This window comes from Candoia aspera, chromosome 2, assembly GCF_035149785.1.
Source record: "Candoia aspera isolate rCanAsp1 chromosome 2, rCanAsp1.hap2, whole genome shotgun sequence".
In the NCBI taxonomy this organism is placed as follows: domain Eukaryota; kingdom Metazoa; phylum Chordata; class Lepidosauria; order Squamata; family Boidae; genus Candoia; species Candoia aspera.
In genome coordinates, this window is record NC_086154.1 from 81836182 (window position 1) to 81854721 (window position 18540).

General features: G+C 39.3%; 2 protein-coding genes across 3 annotated transcripts in view; one reads left to right on the forward strand and one right to left on the reverse strand.

The window, feature by feature from the left end:
- On the forward strand, positions 1 to 15543 carry RNF14 (ring finger protein 14). 2 transcript variants are annotated; one of them, XM_063292347.1, is made up of 8 exons: positions 1 to 22; positions 4612 to 4774; positions 7296 to 7447; positions 8291 to 8803; positions 9551 to 9779; positions 11037 to 11209; positions 13036 to 13166; positions 15142 to 15543. In XM_063292347.1, exons 2-8 carry the CDS (start codon positions 4621 to 4623, stop codon positions 15194 to 15196), a joined length of 1407 nt encoding a protein of 468 aa, XP_063148417.1. In that variant the 5' UTR covers positions 1 to 22; positions 4612 to 4620; the 3' UTR covers positions 15197 to 15543. The 2 variants fall into 2 exon arrangements, with proteins under 2 accessions (XP_063148417.1, XP_063148416.1); XM_063292346.1 differs by lacking the exon at positions 1 to 22 and adding an exon at positions 3945 to 4112.
- GNPDA1 (glucosamine-6-phosphate deaminase 1) overlaps positions 14702 to 18540 on the reverse strand; it is a 16372-nt gene continuing 12533 nt past the window's right edge. Inside the window, exon 7 of the mRNA XM_063292348.1 lies at positions 14702 to 16911. Within this exon, the coding sequence (XP_063148418.1) occupies positions 16817 to 16911 (95 nt within the window). The 3' untranslated portion in view covers positions 14702 to 16816. The remainder of the gene's footprint in view (positions 16912 to 18540) is intronic.

Genomic DNA, 18540 nt, shown 5'->3' on the forward strand with positions numbered 1-18540 from the left:
CATGGCTTCTTTTATCCCATAGGTATTATTTTTGTTATGGAGAAAATTATCTGTGTGGTCTCTAGGAGTCGAAAACGCCTTGATGGCACATAATCTTTTTTTTTGTTGTTACTCTGGCAAACCTTAGTGGATCCCTGTCCTGAGTGGTTGTTGGGTGTCTCAGCAGTGAATGGATATTATTTGTTATCCAGCTCAGAACCAAGTGATCCAGTTCTTCCTTTTCTGTGCTATTTTATCTTACATCTTTGGTAGCTAGCGATATTCCAAATAGTGTTGGTGCTTTCACCTTTTGAAGCCTATTACGATCAAGGAACACCTTGCAGGATCTTTTAATTAATAGTGCATGAAATGTGTAAGCAGTTTAGGGAAATGAGAAAGTTTTTTTTTAAACAAAACTTTAAAAAACTTTAGTTTTAGTAAATGTTAGTATGAAACCAAACTTAGCTACCAAGAATGCCATGTCATGAAGATTTATAGAATAGTCACAAAATGTTTTCTTGTATCCCTTTTTCTGCAGAAAGTAAGTACTACATTTCTTTGACTCTTAGTAGACAACATAGATCATTACCATTGTTTTTGCTTTCAGCAAAAGCTTGTATACTTCTGCCCAGATTATTCAGAAAATAAAATTATGTGACTACTAGAAAGATGCTAATATCTGTTTATAAGCATTCTTCATAAAATGTGATTGGTGTATTCTTGCAAATAATTTGAGAAATAAAATTATTTTAGTGGAATAACATATATTTTACATATGCCTTTTTAGGTAAGATTGCTATACTGATAATATAGCTAGATTGCATGTCTTTGCCCTCTGGAACCAACAGTGATAATTTTGATACTAGGGCAACCGCAGAGGGAGAGATGGGAAGGGCAAACATAAAAGCAATATATGATTAAATCAATTACACAATTATCATTATTTTTTAATCTTTGCCATTGCCATTTTACAATTTCTGTATCAGTGTATTGTTTGATGCTATGCAGATTACTTCTTGCCTAAGCTGTGCTGAAAACAAGTGACTGCTCCAAGTGTAGTAAGAATGGGAATACTGTAGAAAGTGCAGAAGGGGAGCAGCTTTCTTGGTTGAAGAAAGGTGATATCTGAAGCCAGGGAAAGAAAATCTTGGCAATTAGGGGCAAAAGGAGAACTTTTCAGTTCCATAGGAGGTTGAAACAAATGTGGTGGTGGTGGTGGGGATTGTTAGCATACAGAATCCAGGTATCTAGCTTTCTAGCTTCCAGTCTCTCTCATATAATATACAACCCCACACACACACATAAACAGAGGTGGTTAAAAGTTTGTGATCCCTTTCCTTTTGAATTTTCAATATTTCTGCATAAATATGACCTTAAATGAGATCTGTTCTCCACAACTGTCCTAAAACTAGATAAAGAGAATCCAGTTAAACAAATGAGTCATTATACTTGCTCATTTATTGAGGAAAATAATCCAAAACTACATATTGGTGTGTGGCAAAAGTATGGGAACCTTTGCTTTCAGGAACTGGTGTATCCCTCTTGGGCAACAATAACTGCAACTAAATATTTCCGATAAGTGTTGATCAGTCCTGCACATCAGCTTGGAGGAATTTTAGCCCATTCCTCCTTACAGAACAGCTTCAACTCAGGGATGTTGGTGGGCTTCCTCACATGAACTGCTGGCTTCAGGTCCTTCCATAACATTTCTATAGGATTACGGTCAGGACTTTGACTTGGTCATTCCAGAATATTAACTTCTGCTTTAACCATTCTTTGGTCATACAGCTTGTGTGTTTTGGATCGTTGTCTTGCTACATGACCCACTTTCTCTTGAGCTTCAGTTAACGGAAAGATACCCTGATATTTTCTTGTGGAATTTGTTGGTACAATTCATAGTTCCGTCAATGACGGCAGGCCATCCTGGTCCAGAGGCAGCAAAGCAGACCTAAACCATGATACTGCCACCACCGTATTTCACAAATGGGATAAGGGTCTTATGCTGGAATGCAGCATTTGCCTTTCACCAAACATAATGCTTTTCATTCAAGCTAAAATGTTCTCTTTTGGTCTCACCTGTCTACAGAAAATACTTCCAATAGCCTTCTGGCTTATCACAAACTTAGACAGGCATCGATGTTCTTTTTGGAGAGTAGTGGCTTTCTCCTTGCAACCTGCCATGCACACCATTGTTGTTCAGTGTTGTCCTGATGGTGGTCTCATAAACACTGACATTTGCCAATGCAAGAGAAGTCTTTAATTCCTTAAACGTTAACCTGGGGTTCTTTGAGACCTCCCAGAGTATTACACGCTGTAATCCTGGTTGGTCAACCACTACTGGGGAGGGTAACAATGGTGTTGAATTACCTGCATTTGTACACAATCTGCCTGAAAGTGGACTGGTGGAGTCCAAACTCTTTGGAAATAGTTTTGTAACATTTTCCAGCCTGGTGAGCATCAACAACTGGTTTTCAGAGGTCCTCAATGAATAAATGAACAAGTATGTTTTTTACTCATTTTTTAAATTGGATTCTCTTTATCAAGTTTTAGGACTTGTGTGGACAACAGATAATGTTTTAAGTCATATTTATGCAGAAATATTGAAAATTCAGAAGGATTCACCAACTTTTAAGCACCATGGTACGTATGTATGTACATACATACATACAGGTAGTCCTTGACTTATGACCATTTGTTTAGCAACTGTTCGAAGTTACAATGGTGCTGGAAAAAGTGACTTGCGACTTATGGTTCTTGCACTTACAACTGTTGCAGTGTCCCTGTGGTCAGGTGATCAAAACTCAGGTGCTTGGCAAACAGCATGTATTTACAATGGTTGCAGCATCCCGGGGTCACGTGATCGCCATTTGCAACCTTCCCAGCCAGCTTCCAAGAAGCAAAGTCAGTGGGGAAAACTGGGTTCGCTTAATGACCAAGTGATTCACTTAATGACAGTGGTAAAGGTAAAATTGGGTGAAACTCACTTAATGACCACCTTGCTTAGCGATTGAAGTTCTGGTCCCAATTGTGGTTGGAAGTCAACCTGTGCCTGTACTATAATGTTTAGTGTTCTGGTGATTTATTGGGAACACCTAGGTTCAAATGCCTATTCATTCATGGATTTCAGGAGACCTTACTTCAATCAATTCACCTATTGCAGTAAGCCATGTTATAGCTAGGTTCACACAAGATGCTGTGCCATGAGCTATGGTTTAGAAATGACAATGACTGAATCAGAACAACATGCCAACACACACAAGCCCTAGCATGACTTGATTCACACAATATTTATTTATTTATTTATTTATTTGTATACAATATACTAAACCACCCTGAGTGGTTAATGTGAATGTGCATGCCATCATCTTACTCTTGTCTTGCACATCTCCTTAACCATGGTCATTGAGCGTTTAATGCTTTATGAACCTGAAGCTGCCACATTTAACTTTCCATTAACTGCAGATTAAGGTTTCAACTTACAGCTCTCTTCATCTAGCTATTTTAGATTTGCACAACATGCTTAAACTTAGAAGAGTTTAATTAAGAAGCTGAGCAAGACAAGGTTAAGATGATAGTGGTTTTGTGCATGTTCACCTACCCTAAGTGATTACTTGTGCTGTAAGAAATGCTGCATATCAACCCAGTTGCTAATAGCTAGGTCAGGTTTATTGAGAGGACTGAATGCAATTAGTAAAGGGAAGGATGTAAGAGTTGATTTATTCAAGCCTTTATGTACCACTTTATTTTTAAAAAATATTTATACCTTGCCTTTCCATTGAAAAGGATTTAAGAATTTTCATGCAAATTCTTTTGAAGTGAATATGAATAAAATATGAGCATGAATTAAAACAATGAAACTGAAAATAGATAAACTGGTTGAAGTATAGCAGTGGCCGAATCTTTAAAAAACAACTGAATTAGTAAGATTGCAATGTATATCTTAATAGTTTTGAAAGATTTGAGAGAATAATACACATTTGATCTAACTCCTAAAGTAATGTTGTACGCACCAAGTATTTGTCTCTGGATAGTATATTTCATAGTAGGGATGGCACTGCAGTGAAAAACTGATCAATGATAGAAACAGAAAGGGATCCTGGAAGACTTTCATAAGGAAGAAGATGGTCTTTCAGGTGAGATATTTTGTGAGATTAGTCTAGTTCAGACATAACAATAGACAGTGGTTTATCATTATTTTCATGAGTCTTGGGCTTTTAAACTACACACACACACAGACACACACTTTTCTCCAGCAAGCCACAAGGAAGAGATCAGAAACTTTTAATTTTTGTTAAACATAGTTTAGCATGGGAACCCCAATCTTCCTTAAGTATAATTAATTGAAGTTAAACTGCTTTATAAACTATGGTTAAAGTTAGTTTGTTTCAGCTTCCATAGGTAGGACCAAGTATATTGGGTTTTGTTTGAAGACAATGTTTCACTTTTAAAATAAGTGAAAACTTTTGAATGTCTCCTGGAGTCTCTACTTGAGGAGGTGAAAAGATAGCATAAATCAAGAGGGCTGCTGCAGTCCATTTCTATAATGATGAACTAGCTTTAGTGACTGGAGCAGATTATTCAATTTACAGTGGCCTGCCTGACTTATTCTAGTGATATGTTTGTCATTCGCAGATAGTTTAAATGTCTTCAGAAGACAAAGAATCTCAGGAGGATGAACTTCTTGCTTTGGCAAGTATTTACGATGAACACGAATTCAGGAGAGCACAAAATGTACAAGGAGGGGAAACTCGAATCTCTGTGAATGTGCCTCAGAATTTTAGAGTATCTGTGAGTGGTAAGTCCAGCTCCTTTTTGGATTCTGATATTCTTGAAAGGTATTGTAATACAGTACTGCCAAGTATGTTACAGTAGTGTTAGGCTCCCTGAAATGTAAGGGTTGGTTCATATGATGTTTCACTGTATATGTTTCAGAGTTACACCTTTGAATACACACATACACACATAAGGCAGGAATTCACACTTGGTGCACACTTTAGTCAGTTTCATATTGTAATCCAAATAGTAGTGCTCTATAGGCCAATACAGGAATAACGTGACTAGAAGTAAGTATTTCCAACTCCAAATCCATACCCAAGTGTTCTTAATTACCCTCTCTTATCCTAACAGGAATTTAAACTTAGACATATGGCCATGAACCTTCAGGCTGATGCCTTTCCAGAAGGAAAATTCATCATCTCTACTTTTTCTATTTTGGCTTATCACCAAGTTGGCTATCTCCTTTCTTACGCTGTATGTACATCATACATTCAAACAGTTTCTCTGGGTCTGTGGTCCTACTCTTCCTTATTTATCCTACACTCATACTTTCCTAACTTGGAGGCAACAGTCAGTGTGTTTTCTTACTGTGAGTTCTGTAAATAAAAGCTGGATTCACACATATAAATCATTATTTGCTTCGCTGTGATTTATTGAAGTCCTAATTGGTATACTTCCCTCGTCATGCTAAATCATACATCCTGATTTATTTTACAAGTCATTGTGGCTGAATTCTGCCGATACAGTAAGTCAAACCCAAGGAAACCACATTATAGCTTAGTGCAGGCTTTTGCAAGCTGTCCTGTGGAGCCCTAGAATTATGCAGGAACATGGCAGGGTCCTGAGTTAGAGTGGAAGGGATGGAATTTGTCAACTGACATTTAGAAGCCCCCCTTCAGCAGGGGGGGCATTTGTGCTCAGGATGACTTATTTCCCTATGTGTCTGAGAGGCAGGTGGCAGGGGTTCTGGGAAATATTTTTTAAACTAACAGGTTCTGTGGCCTGAAAAAGTTTGAAATCCCCTGGCATAGTGCATCCTGATTACATATCTACACTGCATATACCTGCTAGTTGATGGAATTCAGACAGTTACTGTAATTGAATAGGAATGATGACTTCTCAGTGAATATTTGCTTAGAAAAAGGCTGTTTGATTGAAATATGCAGTTTAAGCGTCTGTCTGTTCATACCTCACGAAGCAAAAGAATGAACCTAAAAGCATAACTGAATTGATTGTTTTACAATGAAAGATTGAGGGAATTAGTGAAAGATGCAAAGGTGATGAGTGGTCCTAAATGTGAGAGAGACTATTATTTGGTCATAGCAAAGGGAAACAAAAGGACATGGAAGGAAAAGAAAGTACAGGTAGTCCTTGGTTAATGACAGTAATTGGGACTGGAATTTCTGTTGCTAAGCATGGGGTCGTAAAGTGCAATGTCACATGACTGCATCCCTTAGCAACAACAATCCTGGCATTCCCCATTGCCGTTGTTAAGGTAGGATCATGGTTGTTAAGTGAGTCCCAGGCAGCTGGCAAGCAGGTAAGGTGCAAACGTGGCCTGGTTGGAGGTGGCTGCTGCCAGGCAAGGGAGGGTGTGTGGGTGGCAAGGGCAGCAGGCCAGGGGTGGCTGCTGCCAGGCAGGAGAGGGTGCGAACAACTTACCACCTTCCCTGCCTGCTTCCCTATTGACTTTGCTTGTGGGAAGCTAACAGGAAAGGTCACAAATGGCAATCGCATGACTGCAGGACACTGCAACCATCGTAAATGCGAGCTGGTTGCCAAGCACCGGATCATGATCATGTGACTGTAGGGGTGCTGGGATGGCCAGAACTTCGAGGACCGGTCATAAGTATCACTCATGCAGCACCATCAAAACTTCAAACGAGTGGTCTTTAAATGAGGACTACCCGTAGTGAAAGAAATAATGAAACAACTGAATTCCTGTATGAAAAAGTAATAGAAGATAGTTTAATCTCCCAACAGATTGAATGGAAAGTAGTTATAAGGAAAGAGTAGAGAGAGCATGGATAGTTAAGATTAAACAATGACAGAAAATACAGATTGATTTTGATGGAAGTGAAAGTGATTTTGGAAGTGGGTAGAGAGGGCTAAAGGGGACCTTTAGGAGCCAGAGATTTCTTGATACGCCTTGTGTGAGACAGAGCAAGCTAGATCATTTTCTGCTGCATGACAGTTGTGGTGAAGCTATTTCCACGACTGGTATGAAAGTGGTTGAGGACTAACCCTAACCCAGATGGCTCTGTGTTGCACAAAGGGATGGCAGCACATGACCATCCAGATGTTGCTGAACATCTCCCATGAGCCCTAGTCTATTTGGCCAGTGTTGAAAAAGTGGATGGGGGTTGCAGTCTAACTATATTTGGAGGGCCACATTTACTCAACCTATCTGAATTCAAACAACATTTGAAGAAATTGTAACATGAATATTTCAAAGGAAAGCAAGCTCTATGCATAATATTAAACCATTCAGTTAAGTAGCATGACTTGGAAATTGCATTATCAGGTTTATTTTGTTTCAGGCAACCTCACGGAGACTCTTCAAAACAGCAAGCTTGAATGCACAGTTTGCTTTCTACCTCCAGTAGTGCTGAATTTTGAATTCCCAGCAGACTATCCGTCAACTTCCCCACCTCTGTTCACTCTCAGTTGCAAGTGGCTGTCTCGGGCTCAGGTTTGGCATAGATCTTTCACACAGCATGTAATTCATATAGTCCACCAGGATGATAGGCATATATTTTTCACATGATTGACTGGTGGTCTTGTCGCAGCCAAAGTAAGACTGCTAAAAAGAAGCATCATAATTAAAATCTAGATTAGCTAGGGAAAATAATATGTATGTTAAAACTTCTCATGAATCTGTTTTCAATTGTATTATAAAGTAAAAAGATGTGACTTTAAAACCTTAATCATCATCATTAGTATGGTACATTCATTTGGAAATTGTACCGTAAGTAATTTTTGGAGTTGTGCTTAACTTTACATATATAGCAACCCATGTTGTTCAGTTAACAACTTCATGCGGGGCTTGAAATATAGATACAGTACTATAAAAAATGAAGTGGGACGCGGTGGCGCTGCGGGTTAAACCGCTGAGCTGCTGAGCTTGCTGATCGGAAGGTCGGCGGTTCGAATCCACGTGATGGGGCGAGCTCCCGTTGCTAGTCCCAGCTCCTGCCAACCTAGCAGTTCGAAAACATGCCAATGTGAGTACATTAATAGTACTGCTTCGGCGGGCAGGTAACGGCGTTCCGTGTAGTCATGCCGGCCACATGACCACGGAAGTGTCTACGGACAAACGCCGGCTCTTCGGCCTTGAAACGGAGATGAGCACCGCCCCCTAGAGTCAGACACGACTGGACTTAATGTCAAGGGAAACCTTTACCTTTACTACTATAAAAATACTGTTTCTTTTCACGAAGTCTTGTTTTCTTTAAGTATGTAGTAAGATTGTCCTAACATTTTGGAAAACAAAGTCCTTCATTAATTGTTCCCTCCCCTCCCCTCCCGCCCCCAGCTCACTGCTCTTTGCAAGCACCTGGATGACTTATGGGAAGAAAACAGAGGTTCCGTAGTCTTGTTTGCCTGGATGCAGTTTCTCAAAGAAGATACATTTGCTTATCTGAATATCAACTCCCTGTTTGAACCAGAGATAACTGAACAAGAAAAACAGCCAAAACAACCAAAGAAAGAGGATGGTTGCTATGACATCAGACATGCTGCATCAGCACAAGGAGAATCCTTTGATGCAAGAGCTATACAGGATGTTGAATCTTTGTCAAGCCTGATTAAGGAAATTTTAGATTTTGATCAGTCCCAAAAAGAAAAGGGCTTCAACTGTAAAACGTTCATGTGTAATATCTGCTTTTCCATAAAACAGGGAAGTGACTGTATGTATTTTAAAGACTGCAGGCATGTGTACTGCAAGATTTGCTTAAAGAACTACTTTGAAATTCAGATCAAAGATGGCCAAGTCCATTGCCTGAATTGTCCAGAACCCGAATGTCCATCTATTGCTACTCCTGGGCAGGTAAAAGAAAAGAGGGTTACCGTTCAGGCATTGTATGAATCCAGCCCTATCATTGGAGCATAAAAATAGATGGGCATTCTCCAGAAAGAAAAGCTAGTACTTAAGGGATACTAAAATCCAATTATAGAGACTATTTATCTATATCGTTAAAATGACTCTGGCAGCTAAGAAGTTATTAAGGGATTACCATTTCCTTTGCAAAAGAATTGGGGTCCCCAAGAACTCAGACAGTGACTTCAGTAATCACCTAATCTATAAAAACAGAAAGATGTAAAGGTGGTTTATCCTGCATTATAGAAAGGTTTATTATTTTCTGGATTAACTTTTTTGTAGATAAACCTTTCAATAACTTTAGAACTTTGGTCTAAGCTCAGAGTTAAATACAGGTTTCCATGTTCTGTAATAAACTATTGCGTAAATAGCCCCAATTTAGTTCAGTAATATTCTGAAGTCTGTTCTAAATCTTTGAAGTCATTTGGACTGTTACTAACCAGGCTTTGAATATTTTGGAAACTTAGAAATACGCAGTGTTGAGCACTGATTATAAGAAAGTAGTCAATTCCATTTTTGATATGAACTGAGAATAAATGCTACAGCTTCTGCAGTAAGGCAGTAGGTCTAACTAGAGCTCAATTAATATGTTTTGTACTCTCTCTTCTGTCAGATTATTTTCACAAATATAGTATAGGGTAAATCTTGCTAGGATACATCAGAATCCCCTAACGTATTTCGTCATTTGCTTTTTAGGTGAAAGAGCTGGTGGAAGAGAAGCTATTTGCACTTTATGATCGCCTGCTGCTTCAGTCGAGTTTGGATTTGATGGCAGATGTAGTCTATTGCCCACGCCCATGCTGCCAAACCCCAGTGATGCAAGACCCTTGTTGCACAATGGGCATCTGCTCAAGGTGCAATTACGCATTCTGTACTTTGTGTAAGATGACCTATCATGGTGTTTCCCCATGTAAAGTGACTGCAGGTGAGTTGAACATAAAATTCCTTGCATTCTGTGCTCTCTGAACGTTAATATTTATTCATTCATTCATTCATTCAAATTTAGCCACTGCCCATCTCCGCCAAAAGAGGGACTCTTATTATATAAGAGCTAGTGTGGTGTTGGACAGTAAGGTCTTAAAATGTTGGACCGGCATTGAGGAAACCTAGGTTCTCCCCAGTCATGGAAATCCACACACTGGGTGACTTTGGATCCTTCATTCTCACTCCAACCTATCTCAGAGGGTGGTTCTTGTGGGGAGAAATGGAAAGGAGGAGCACTATATGTGCCACCTTGAGGTTCTGAATGAAAGGTGGGGTATAAATCTAGCTAATAAATTTTAAAAAACTAAACTACTGTAACGTTATTTTTAGTTTGGGAATCTCATCAATAATATTCTCATAGAATGATGGTGAATGGTGCAGGTGGCCCTCCAGTGTCTCTTGTAATCCCAAGAGCTTTCCCAGATCACATTGATGAAATTTTGTGGCCCAGTTTTTCCTGCTGTTTTTTTATTTGTTTAAAAAAGGGGGAAATGAGTACCTTAATTCTCTGGGACATTTAAGACACCCCAATTCAAAAAAGTATAGGCTAGTTTTTGTTAAATTGTTTGGGAAGAAACAAAGCAAAAAGATGCTTTAAGTCTTTTAAGTAGCTTCAGATTTTTCAGGGGCTTAATTTGGTAATTAATCCACCACCACCCAAAAAATCAGACCAAACATTTTCATTCTAACCATTCTGATTTCATCATTGGTTCACTGTTCATACCCCTTGAAGAAAACAGTATTTAACATTTTAAAATGCAGCCATTGTCCACCAAAAATTGGTCAGCTGTCAGAATGGAAATTCCTGAAGAGTATCTTCTTATATACAATTTGTTCTTGACATTTCTGTTCTCTTTCTGTTTCTTTGCCTCTTCAATCGAGTAGGGAGTGTAGAAGGTCTTATTGCATAAAAGATATTGAAGTAGATAGGTAAAAGCCTTTTTACATCCTCTCGTAAAAGCATTTTTACATGAAGTGAATTCTTAATTAATGCATATACTGATGCTTTTTAATACTCAGTATTTCTTAAGAAAAAAAGAATATTCCACCCCATATCACTACTTTATTACTCTTATTTACTGATATGCATAAGACAAGTGTGAAAAACTGGTAATGACACTTGTCTTGTGAAACAGGTCGAAGTAAACTTGTTTGATAGTTTTGTGCGACTTCATGCAGTTTTCTGTTCCTAATGCAGAGAAGTTAGCAGCTTTACGCAGTGAATACCTTGAAGCGGATGAGGCCACAAAACGGTTTTTGGAGCAACGCTATGGGAAAAGAGTTATTCAAAAGGCTTTAGAGGAGATGGAAAGTAGAGAATGGCTAGAAAAGAATTCCAAATCATGTCCCTGCTGTGGAACTCCTATTGAGGTGAGATAATTGCAAAGGAGAAAGATGTGAGTGAAAGATACTTGTTCTGAAGACTCAAAAGATGTTAGTTTAGCTACTCATGAGCAAGAATTTTGATTCACCTTTGAATTCCTATGGGCAGCCCTCTTTCAGAATATCAGTCTCAGTCCAATGCTGACTATAGGTTGGGATCATCTCCACAAACTAGTTTTTGGTATTGTTGGGAACGACTGGGGTTTTTCATTTCCTGTAGTAAAGATCTATAGATAAGAAGGCTGTTTCTCAACATCTAGAAAGACCTGTGTTAAACTGAAACAAAAACACTAAAAATGTATTGTTGTCCCAGATTGGCTGTTATATACCCAGCAGCAGAACTATGGAAAAAATGTTAACTAATGAGACTGAGAGGAACTGAAATATATGTATAATTGTCACAGTGACCGTTTACACAGCAGTTTTTCATAACAAGTCCAACATAATCCTGGAGGAGTTAAAACCCACTTTTTCAATTCCGCTTGGAGAAAACAGTATTTAACATTTAAAATACTGTTAAAAAAAGTTTTCTCAGTTCATTCCATAGGTTATATCATTTTGAACTTATTATATGTTTTAATTTAATAAAATTGCTCTTTCCTTGGTTTAAAAACGGCCACTTTAAAAATTGGAAAGTTTCCTGAGAACATTCTCATATTGGTTTTCAAATACTGCTTTCTGATAAAAATAAATCTGACATATATTTTACACACACACACACACACACACACACACACACAATGCAATATATCTTTGCATCAGTTATTTTCTTTCTTCCCTTTTTTGGGTTTATTTTCTCTTTTTAAAAAAATGATTAATACAAATGATAAATGTATCTGACATTTATTGGAAATGCTGAACTGCTTGTCCTAATGTAAAACGCAGAGTGGCATTGTGGCAGATGACAGCATGAATTATTTTGAAAGTAGAGAGGCTGAATGAATAACTGATACTGTATTTGTTATTAGTAGCTTCTTTAATAATGTCGCTGACTAGGTACAAGAGCAGAATTGGCATCAGGGTTAGTGGAGGAACATTTGGGGGGGGTGTCTCTAAGGCTGTTATTCAAATCCTGGTGGATTTTCCCAAGTGCCTCCTGCCTGTGAGTCTAAAGCACAAAATAACTACAGTGCAGGATAGCTTTTCAGGGAGAGCAGCTAAGAAAGTTGTTCATGTAAATACTGATAAGTCAAGGAGCACCTGGGGCACACCAGTAGCAGCACCACTGATAAGAAGATTCAGGTTCTCTCCTCCTACCTAAAGGACATCATCTATAAGGACATAATTATTAGAATCAGGTTCCTTGGGATAATAATGAAGTATCCAAGCTATGGAGTGCTGTGGATTGTGTTGTTTGCATTTTGGTTAATAGGTAGAAGACTCTTAGAAGACACTCCTGGATCTCTTGGTCAAGATTTGTTCCTGCACATCCATAAGCTCCTATATCAGTTTATTTAACTTCTGCTGATAGGCCTTCCTAGGCCCTAAGGATAGAGGACTGTCGTCAATGAAGGATTTTTCTTTCAGGGTTGTTTCTGAGGCTCAGCTTGGGTAATGCAATGAAGCACTGTATGTAAAAATCCAATCTAGTGCTTCAGCTATTTAGAGCAGGCAGGCAGAACTCTTTTTCCTGTAGCAGTCAGACAGCATTTGCTACTGCAGAGTTTCATTAGTTAATGTAGTGTTAGGAATACTGAGCAGTAGATAGTGCAAGGGAATAGCCTCTGTATCTTTTGTCTTCCATTTAGCAAGTATGATATATCATAATGCAGATTTCAGGTCAAATTGTCTTTTTTCCCCTTCTCCTTTGTCAGAAGTTAGATGGCTGTAACAAGATGACATGTACTGCTTGCATGCAGTATTTCTGTTGGCTTTGTATGGGTTCTTTATCAAGGGCAAATCCATACCAGCACTTTAATGATCCAGCCTCACCATGCTTTAACCGGTAGGTAACCGTTCATGCTACTGAAAGAAAAAGTGTAGTTTCAGTATTGGTCTGAGTTTATGTGGGTTAATGGGGCCTTGCACTCTAGACTTTGGGACCTCTTACCACAAAATAAGCAAAACAGGTCAGTAGTTTTCAAACTTTTAAGATATGAGGTCTTCAGGTCCCAGAATTCCCCAGCCAGCATTTCTGGGAGTTGAAATCCACACATCTTACAGTAGCCACGTTTGAAAAACATTGCAGTAGCTTAATAAACTGAATGCTATTAAGTCTGGAACTTATTCCATATTCTGACTAAAGAGTTTGCTGAACTATTGTGTATATCACAAAAACTTTTGAAATGTGTGTTGAGCTCCCTTTTGTCAACAAGAGGCTATGACACTGAAAAGTTCAAGATCATTAAAACTATTTTGACTGGTTTGAAATTTGATATGGGACGTTTTATTGCAAAATAGTATGTTAATCAGGACTGGATTCACACATTGTACTAATCCATAATGCAATTTGCTGGGCTTTACTTAGAGTAACGGACGCGGTTAGGGTGCGGTGGCGCTGCGGGTTAAACCGCTGAGTTGTCGATCGGAAGGTCGGCGGTTCGAAACCGCGCGGCGGGGTGAGCTCCCGTTGCTCGTCCCAGCTCCTGCACACCAAGCAGTTCGAAAACATGCAAATGTGAGTAGATTAATTGGTACCGCTTCGGCGGGAAGGTAACGGCGTTCCGTGAGTTATGCTGGCCACATGACCCGGAAGTGTCCTATGGACAACGCCGGCTCCAAGGCTTTGAAACGGAGATGAGCACCGCCCCCTAGAGTCGGACTCGACTGGACTTTACGTCAAGGGAAACCTTTACCTTTACCTTACTTAGAGTAAACCCAGCTAACTTTAATAACCATGATTAAACCATGGTTTAGCATAATGCAGAATACAATATACAGTCGTTAGCATCACAACAGATACTCTAGCAGAATTTAATATTCAATCAAATCTTAAATATTAGTACTGCAATGTTTAACTTGTGCCAAAAGCAAAAGTAGGGCCCAAATTCCATAGCTTTAGTAGGCTGGCTAAACCAAAATGTCACAAAATAGTTTGGAAAATGTGAGTTCCCCACAGGAGTATCCATAGGGGCCATCAACAACATCACAACGCTGCCACCAGGCACTTGGAGCCCTATACCTTTTTAACATGTGTTGCATGCATCACACACACACACACCTAAAACGCAGCAGGGCATTGATCATTCAGTCACATCTTCCATGTCAATGTTGTTGAAAGCTCCTGTGCACACCCAGGGTCCCCAGAATTCTTTATCTGCATAAACAGTACACAAAATAGGGGAATGGGAAGAAAAGAAAGAGAAGTGTTGGCTGATACTGAATTCAAGAATGTAGGAGGATGTGGCAGGCGTTTACATTAGCTACTGCTAGAAACTGATTATTCCAAGTTGCGCTAGAACTGTAAATTACCTCTTTTTATGACTACATTTTGTGTTTTGCTTTGTAAGAAATTATATCAGAAGAAAAATGCAAAAGATATATAATATCAGTACTTACTTGAAAAGAACAATAAAAAGTATATTATACATATTTAACTTTAAAAGAGATGAGAACCATTGTTTCCAGAAAGAGGAAGTCCAGAAAAAAGTGTCTCTGCTGTTACAAACAATAATGTTACCATTTTTTTTGATAAGTCATTGCCTGAGTACTAGTAAGATTGTTCTCTTTACTGAAAGTGGAGAAGAGCACTATCTTTTTTAACATAACATGTTCGTTTGTGATTTCTGATATTACAAATAAAATAACAGTGCAAAACTGCTTAGTTGTGAAGAAATCTAGTTTTGAAAATGAACTTTTAGTTTTGCGATGTGATTCTGCTACTCTTTTGGATGGGAGCTCTCAACAGAAATATAGGCACGAGTTGTTACCATGTTGGTAAAATATTTTCTTGTTTACAACTCAATCTTCTTGTCTTTCAGGCTATTTCAAGCTGCACAAAATGATAATTACCTTTGGGATGAGGAGGATGATTAGCGTCTAGCCAGAATTAAAAGCTAAAGAAATGAATGAAGCTGTAATCATGCATGTTCGAGATACTTTTGATTATCGATAGATGAGACACAGAAGCACTTCAGAGTATCTAGAAAACTGCTTTTGTTTGCTGCTACTAATTTCATGGGTGTGATCTAAGATCTAATTTTCAAGAGCACTGAACATTTAAACAAGCACATTAAAATTTCACCATGTGCTCCTCTTTTAGCTAGCACCGTCATCACTAAAACTGATCCAAGAACAAGTGGAAAGCAATGGAATATAGCCAATTTGTTTGCTATTCTTCTCCAGGGAGCAAAGTGTAGAGTAAAAACATGTGATTTCTTCAGGCCCAGAAATCCTTAACTCTTCGTCCTGCTAGCATGGATAAGATGCTGCCTGACATTCTCTTAGGTATTGATTATCATGACATGGATGGAGAATGAAGTTTAAAGGGTGAGGTTCTATGAAAGAGAAGATGGTAGGTTCAAATAACAGGTCTGTACTTTGACGCTTCTACAGTACCCTGTCTCGCTTGTAATTTGACAAATTACTGGTCTTCTGGCCTTGCTAGTTTGTCTGAGAAACAGATATTTGCATATGGCTGCCTTTAGCCATAACACTCATTTTGTAGCCATCCTTCAGTTTCCACAAAATAGTACTGGAGCCTGTTGGCAGGTCAATCCATGAAAAGACTCATTGTTTAATCTTTCTGATTAATAAAAGTGTTTGTTCCATTCAAATTTGCAAAAAATGCCTGTCCAGAGAGACTCAGGAAGAAATACTTGTAAGCCAGGCTGACATGAGGATGTCCGCTCTTCGTATCTGCAGTGTGTTAAGCATGGACTCAATGCTTGTGTACAGAAGTTGGAAATATGATATTCCTACAGTTAGGGAATAGTGAAAGAAGAGAGCGGTGTTTTTTCTGCACTCTTAGAAGCTCTGCATTGGCTTTTCCCACCTTAGTATCTTCCAGATTGAATTGCAACTCAGAATTCCTAGCAAAAGGACATCAGGTTGTGTAATAATGGAGAACAAGAACCAAGAGTGGGATGGTTCCCCACAATACGTAATTGTACCACTTTGGAGAAGTCTGATATTTCCACATTAAGAGTAGAGGCACAGCAGACTATTTGAAAAACTTCTTTTCATTTGTTTTTTTCAATTCCTGAAAAACTGCATTCTCATAAAATCCAACTCCATGTTTCCAACTCTTACAGAATAAATATACCCAAATTTGTTTACAAACATTTATGCCTTTAATATACAAAAAGTAATGAAAAGTTCAGAGTCTGCAGATTTCATTTCTATATATAATCTAAGATTCTAATGTTAAAATCTCCATCCCAGCAACCCTTAAACACATTTATTAAGAAAATGGAGTCGCCATTACCTCGTTTGGTCTAAGTTCTTAAAACAGTGGGAAACTGATGTTTAATTAGTCCTGAAGTGCTAAATGCAGCTGGGATGCATTTTTTTCCTACTACCTCACCTGGAGGAAAAAAAGGACACTTTCCAATAACTGAGTCCAATACTGTATTTTGCATATTGAAAGGCTGCTCTCCACCAACTTGTAATGGTAACGAAAGATCTACTTAGCCAGTTGCTCAGGCTCCTGAGAGGTCAGTCACTGTAGGGTTTTTCAGACTGACTTTCTGCTCCAACTTCTTTCATGCTGTAGAGTGGTTCCACTAGTTTGTTGTGAACAAGCATCAGCCCTGGTTCGATGAAACATAAAAATAACTCAGTTCCAATGTACACGTCAGATGATATTTTATCCAGTAATAATTTATACCTGTACCAAGCACAGTTGAGAATGTTTGGTTTCGGGTTTAATATGATTAAGATTATTAAAATTGTTGTATTATCAAGTATAATGGCAGACAATTTATATGTTTTTTAGTTTGATCTTTATTATAGTAGACAGGAATGTATAGAATAGACCTGGAAGAACAACTGGTGGTGCAGCCAACACCTGAAGCTGGAATGTCACTGCTACCCTCTCCATTACAGAGCACAGCAGCTGATAATGAGGCAAAGGAAATAGCTACAGTTAACTCTTGAGACCGATTACCAAGGCTCAGTGGAGAAGTACCATCATATAGTATGCTAGAAGATGCCAAGAGAGCCCTCATGAAAATCCCTACTACCACTATAACTCTAGTATATGTTACAGCCACTGTAATCCTGGAGATGCTTGGCTACATGACCAAGAAGAACAGCAGTACATACAACCCTGGAAAATGAGGCTGGAGGCTAAGATCAAGGCAACTCGGAGAGAAGTTAGTCAGCTGGTGGAACTACAGAACGGTGTAGAGATTAAGGATAAGACTCAGGTACTGAGAAAATACAAGGGCCTGACTCCATCTGAAGCCCTAGAGACTGCTAAACAAAGGCTCATAGCATTGGCTACCAGGCTAAGGAAAGAGACTAGAGAAGCAGAGGCCAAGAAGATAAATGCCCTGTTTGCCAAAGAACCATCCAAGGTGTACTCCCAACTGCAGTGCAACAACACAGGAACAGCAGAGCCATCAACAGCAGAAATGGAGCAGTACTGGAAGAACATATGGGAGAAAGAGAAGGCACATAACACCAGTGTTGCTGCAGGACCTGAGAGCAGATCACGAACGCCTAGCAGCACAGATGAACCAGCTGCTAGCAGCAGGCTCCCACCCAGACTGGCTAACACAAGGTAGGACAGTGCTGATCATGAAAGACCCCAACAAGGGAGCAACACCATCCAACTACCGGCCAATAGCCTGCTTCCCCACAACATGGAAAGTCCCATCAGGCATCGTAGCTGCCAAGCTGCAGGACCATATAGGCCAGTACACAAGCACAGCTCAGAAGGGCATTGGGAACAACACGAGAGGCTCCAACCACCAGTTGCTTATAGATAAAGCAGTTGCCCGAGACTCAAGGTCTAGACAGACAATCTGAGCACAGCCTGGATTGACTACAGGAAAGCCTATGAGTCAATGCCACACACATGGATCTGTGAATGCCTGGTGCTATACAAAGTCAACAGGACACTCGGGACTTTCTTCAAGAACTCAGTGGGACTTTGGAAGACAACACTGGAAGTCAACTCAAGGCAGCTCGCACAAGTGGCCATCAAGTGCAGCATATACCAAGGTGGATGCATTGTCCCCACTGCTGTTCTGCATGGGCTTGAACCCCCTCAGCCAGATTATCACAAGAACTGGGTATGGATAAAAGTGCAAGAGTGGAATTACCATCAGCCACCTCCTCTACATGGATGACATCAAGCTGTATGCTAAGAGTGAATGAGACATCGACTCACTGATCCACCAGACACAGATCTACAGTGAGGATATTGGGATGTC